The sequence below is a fragment of the Ochlerotatus camptorhynchus genome, unplaced genomic scaffold (genome assembly GCF_037179485.1).
Source record: "Ochlerotatus camptorhynchus isolate MF236.1 unplaced genomic scaffold, CSIRO-AGI_Acam_v1.1 ptg000063l, whole genome shotgun sequence".
In the NCBI taxonomy this organism is placed as follows: Eukaryota; Metazoa; Arthropoda; class Insecta; order Diptera; family Culicidae; genus Ochlerotatus; species Ochlerotatus camptorhynchus.
Window position 1 is genome coordinate 383183 of NW_027040553.1, and position 6000 is coordinate 389182.

Sequence of the window (6000 nt, forward strand, 5' to 3'; positions counted from 1 at the left end):
AATTTTATTATAAGCGAACATAACCACGCGACGGACTGTCTCATACAAAACCTCTCACTTCTCACTTCGCTCGTACCCATTCTGCTTGTCGTCGTAGAATACGAGGGGTATAGGGGTTCGTAGAGGTATATCCTATCGCTTGGTGTATTTGGATTTTAATTTCATCTATAAATGATAAAGTTATAAGCGTTCAAAACCTAACACCTTTTCGTGACGGCCGCAATAATAGGTTTTCGATTTACCCCTTGTACCTTTCCGTAAGACGTAGTCTACGTCAAAAGAAGTCAGCATCATTTAAACAGGGCGTCAGCATCTACCAGCATGAGATTGCAGGTACAACTGAAATCCGTGCTGGATGAGCTAGTTGACAGTGCTGAACCAGGATAATGTAAACACGACATACGGGACGGACATGCGAAGAGCGGCAGTGCAGACAATGGATATTTGATGAGAATGAGTTGCTAATGAAATCAGACTAGGACTAAGTGATCCGATGAACCGTTGAAAAGATCCGGATCGCTTGTAGCAATGAACCGACTCTGAGACGTTCACCTAAGTGATCCGTTTTGCCCATCTCTACTGTTTTTGGCAGTCATGATAATTTACTTAAAATAATTCAGTCGTTGATGTTAAGGTGAATTACATTTTGTTGTAAGTCATAGATATCTACCGAAAAATGAACGTTAGATCTTGCCGCTAAACCTCAAACTTCCAACCAACCAATCAATCGAGCGCTTACGTTTACATTTCTCATTCCCCCAGGACCCCTACCAACCCAAGTTCAGTCTCGGTTGCTGGTCTTGTACCAAGCTGCCCAGCTTCGAGTGCCGCTGTGGTGCCTTCTATTGCGACGCCGAATGCCAGCGGACCGATTGGCCGATCCACAAAGATATCTGCCTACCGTAAGTAGCACCTCTAGGAAAATCAATCACTTGATCTGCTAATCGCTTTTCTTTCCTCTCCCCCGGAAAACAGTCGTCTGGTTCCCATTTCCTATTCTAACAAGCGCATCATCCTGGAAGCGACCGCTTCCAAGCAATCCTCCATGTTCTCGAACGCTCCATTCTCGTCGGATCTCCAATCGCAGCAACAGAACCAAAACAACCATCGCGGTCAGACCAATGCTAGAAAGAACAACAACAACAACAACAACCAAGGGAAAAATCTGAACAAGGATAGTCCTAGGCAACAGCAACCGAAAGCCGATCAGCTAACTCCCAATAGTTCGCCCGTTGAAGCGCCGGCGCCGGATAACAAGGTCAGCCGCGTAGCCAACAAACTGCAGCGCATGAAGATTGCCAAATCGGTCGTGGGAGGAGCCGCCGCCGCTGCGACGCCGGTGGCAAAGGGTGTCCTTCTACCGGGGGTGTTCCCTCGGGAAGGATCCATGGTCAAGATTACCGCTTCGCTGCCATCGGGAGTGGCTTACATCTACCACAACAATGGCAAGGAAGGCGGTCAACACAGTGATTACTACCTGTTGACCAATCGAATGTTCAAGGCAACGGCCGATGCAAAGCCACTAACGGAGGTCCCATCTGTGGACGATGTCATCTTTGCTCCTTTCCTCGGGGGATTCTATCGGGCTAAGGTGCTCTCTGTCGATGGCGAAAAGCTAGAGGTGTTCTTTGTGGACTTTGGCAATTCCGATACGGTACCGTGGAAGCAGTCGAGGGAGATCGCCGACGGGGATCTGAAGTGGGCCAAGTATTTGACCTATCCGGTGGTGATGGAAGGAGTCGATTCGTTCACCGGAGAAATGATCAAATTGTTGGAGACTTTGGAACACGTGGAGGACTTCGAGCTGGTCAAGGCTGAACCGGCTCGAGGTTCGATGTCGGTAGTCTTGAAGCGACCGAAACAATCGCTTACGTTGAACATGGAACTGATAGAGCTGAAGGAGCGCGAGCTTCGGCTGAGGAAGGAACGCGAGGAACAGAAAGAGCGAGAACGGCTGGAGAAGGAGCGGGAGAAGAAGCAGGAACAGGAGAAGAAGCAGCAGCAGGAGCAGGAGAAGAAGCTGCAACAACAGCAGGAGCAAGTGCGTAAGGTGGACAAGGTGGAGGTAAAGGTTGCCGATCCGAGCAACTATCAGCCGGTGCTGTTCGATGTAAGTAGTAGAAGTATTGGTCTGACGGATAACATGTCGGATGAAGATTTTTGGTCGGTGATTAGTAGGATGATTGAAGATGTGAGAGGAGACGTTGAGATGACGTAGAAAACGGTTGTGCATGTTTCTAATAAAAAAGGATGTTTCGGTATTGAAGTTCAATTTAGTTTTAAGCACTAACCCGGAAACTTTTACAAACGGTCGATTTGGACTACCGAAGAGGATAACTTAAATCTTGTTTACCCCTCCCCCACCCCATTTGCAACCAAAGGAATCGATGGAAACGAAGCCGCTGCCGATGGGAGGCCCCAAAAAGCTGCTCATAATTGACGCCAGCGACGTGCTGGAGACGCGCATCATCTCGGTGGTGGCTTTCGAAGAGGTGGAAAAGTACGCAGCGGTGCTGGAGCAGTGCAATCTGGCGGGCGGGGCGGATTCCAACGTGTACAAACCGACCGACGAGGGTGAGGTTTGCCTGGTGCTGTACCAAGAGGATTGGTCCCGGGCGCTGTACGACATTTCCGACGGTAGCTTCATGCTGCTCGACGTGGGCATCATCGCGAGCGTTCCGGCCGCCAATGTGCGGCGGTTCCCGCCTGGGATCAGTCGCGTCGTCTACAACAATGAGGTGTTTGTGGCAAGTGAGTAGCAATGGGCAATTATTGAGCGAGGATTTTTTTTATTTTTTATCATTATTCGTTCTTTTCCCTCAGATCTACCCAAGCTGAAGGGGAAGATGAAAGACGGCAAACCGGATAGCGTGCACGGGATGCCGATCGATGCCAAGATTGCCGCATCGGAGGATGGCCTTTCGATTACCATCGTCGATTCCGTCGTTGCCGGGGATTCTTAGATTTGTTTTTTTTTTTTTTCGTTTTTAATTGCGAGGCGGAGGAACCGCACTCGCGCGTTCTGCAGAGAATTACTGTCTATAGATTAAGGTATTGTACAGTTACAGAGCCAGGATTATTGTGAGTTTTGACCTGGTCCGGTGAGTAGCCGGGTAGTTTTTATTTTAAAACCAAAAACAAAGTTTAGTGTCTGCAATTGTAGCTGCTGTAACGGTTGTTCTCTTCTTTCTACTGTCTTGTTCGTGAAGAACACAGTTTCTTTCTACCTATCAGCTACTTGTAACCTATCAAATGAGAATGAAAAAAAATTAAAATGTATAGCTGTAAGAAGTTCGGATCTCCGTAATTAACTACTTGACTCGTTTATGGGGTGTTTACACTTAAGCTAGTTCACTAGCTCAACCAACTAGCTCGAATTTTAGTTATTCCTCAACTCTCATGCTGGTAGATGCTGACGCCCTGTTTACATTATCTGGGCTTGCTACAAAATGTTGAACTTGTCCTGACTGCTGACGATCGCGGTTCTCGTAGTCCCGATCGTTGTTGCTGCTGAGTCGGCATTCTAGGCAATGCCGATGATGCGCTGGGTCGGTCGGTGCTGCTGCTTACGATCTGGCTTTTGCCTAAGGCTGGACACATAAGTTTGGGAATAAAACAAATTTGCTGACAGTTCAATCCAGGTTATTTTTTTTTATTTGTGCATTGTTAATCGTTTAAAAACCACTTATCATCATTTAATTGGGCTGCATAAAAAGTTGACGAACTTTTGAGTTGACTCCAGCCATGAGAGTCAGTGCAGACCAGGGCTCAACAAAGTCACTTTCAATTGGAAGTCATTCTGTTTTCTCTTTGAGCAGATCCCCCTTCAACGTCAACAGAATGTTAGCCGTGAAATAGCAGAGTAAATAAAAACACGTCTTTACTGGTCAAGACAACAAACACAAGTGAGGTTTTTGTTGTCATCACTCCTCCTCATCGCGCAGAGATCGAAGACCAATATCCGCTGAAGGGCAATAAGTCACACTTATGTTCTGTTTCTCCGCCAAATCGCGCACAAAATGAAATTTGGTATCCACGTGCTTCGAACGTTTCAGTCCTGCGTTCTGGTCCAACATTTTTATGAAGCTTTGGTTGTCTTCGAAGATCTGCACCGATTTCTGCACAGGCTCCCCGAAGTCCTTCATTAGCTTTTCACGCCATAGCAACTCCTGACAGCTTTCAGCCAACGAGATATACTCTCCGCTTCGGTCGATGAAAGTGCCACACATGCTTGCTTTCTAGCACACCATGAAATCGAACCACCAGCCAAACACCATGAAATCGAACCACCAGCCAGAAGTTTTTCATCACTGGAACCCAGTCTCAGCTTCAAATCACTTGTCGCTTTCAGGTATCGCAACCAGTGGCGTCACCCTAACCTCAATCTACCTGTTCAACAACTCTCAAAACGTAAACAAACAAAACAATATTGGTTCCAATGGATACAAATCAGTGAAACTAGAAGACCCTATGCCCTTTGAAACTGATTTGAATGTAAACATGACCCAAAATAACGTTTTCAAAGTTGTTGAACAGGTAAAAAGTGAGGTTACGTGACGCCACTGATCGCAACACCCTTTTTGCTTCCGTCCAATCCGCCTTCGTTGGTTTGCTCACCAGCCTTCCAATATCCGGCCGAGTATTAACCGATAGATACAACAAACCTCCGACGAGGCTCTGAATCTTCTCATTGTTCGGAAGCCTCTCATTCTCCTCCTTTTGCTGTAAATATCCGACGTCCATTGAAATCCGTGATCCCCTAGCTTCCGCAAGTCCAAACTGCGCAACCAACTTTGGTCCAAGCAGTAGGCGTTGACATGCTTTGTCACTCTTATACCTAAAAAATACGTCACGTCACCAAGTTTTGTGATCTGGAACTTGTTCTCCAAGGCTTTCACAACTCCATCGTGTTCTTCGTTATTGGATGTAACGATCAACATATCATCCTCGTACACCAGGATGTACACTGTGCTGCCGTTCCTCTTCTGTACGTACAGACACGGGTCAGCGTCCGCCTGTTTGAATCCAAGTCGCTTCAGAACATCATTCAGGTTATGGTTCCAAACTCTGGCTGATTGCCTCAACCCATATAGACTCTTACGCAACCGACAAACTGTGTTACTTCCAACGCGCAGTCCGGGTTGTACTCGCATGTAAATAGTCTCCTCCAGATCACTATTCAAATATGCAGTCTTTACTTCATCGTGCCTAACCTGCATTCCGTCACGTCCAGCGACGGTCAGAAGTGTACGAAACGTCACCTGCTTTGCGACCGGAGCAAAAACTTCGTCGTAGTCAAGACCATACCGCTGAGTAAAACCCTGTGCAACTAACCTTGCTTTATACCGTATGATTTCATTCAGTTTCTTCTTGTAGATCCAACGGCATCGGATTACCTTGCTTTCTGATGGCAATGTTGTGTTGTCAACTCTCAGGCTCCATTCTCGCTCCGAGACTTCAGCTCATCATCCATGGTATGTTTAGACTTTGCCTTGTCCGGATCAGTCCAGACACTGTAACCGTAGAATCTGGACGGACACACAATACGGCCAACATCATTTGTATTGACATGGGCTCATACAACTGGACAGATTGAGAACACATCCGTCTCCATGGCTCAACGAAATCAACGGGACAGTGCTTAATACCATCAGCCGCCCTTCCCAAGTACTGATTTACATATTTTGCGAATGTGTTGGTACCGTTCCAGGCGACCCTGTATGTATTGTTTCCGTCACCTGGTCCAAGCAAAGAGTCCCTAGTTGGCGGAAAGCTTGGGTCCTCTGCGTCCACCAAGACGAGACATATGTAATTTGTGTTGCCAGGAACATAGATGGTACTGGCTTTCTGGTCATGTAAAGACACTTTCATAACATATCTCACCGCATGGTTCCACCATATGGTTGAGGTATGCGCAATTACGAAAGGCATTACCGAAGGATTGGCCGCCCAGCTTGTGTTTACAGGAATGAACTTGACTATGCCTGGACTAACGATGGA

General features: G+C 47.0%; 1 protein-coding gene across 2 annotated transcripts in view; it reads left to right on the forward strand.

The window, feature by feature from the left end:
- The window catches only part of LOC135696929 (uncharacterized), a 44492-nt gene extending 40906 nt beyond the window's left edge, over positions 1-3586 (forward strand). For both annotated transcript variants that reach the window (XM_065216471.1, XM_065216472.1), the window contains 4 exons: positions 763-902; positions 976-2110; positions 2382-2751; positions 2824-3586. In XM_065216471.1, coding sequence (XP_065072543.1) covers positions 763-902; positions 976-2110; positions 2382-2751; positions 2824-2963 — 1785 coding nt within the window. In that variant the 3' untranslated portion in view covers positions 2964-3586. The remainder of the gene's footprint in view (positions 1-762; positions 903-975; positions 2111-2381; positions 2752-2823) is intronic.
- Positions 3587-6000: the final 2414 nt, after the last annotated feature.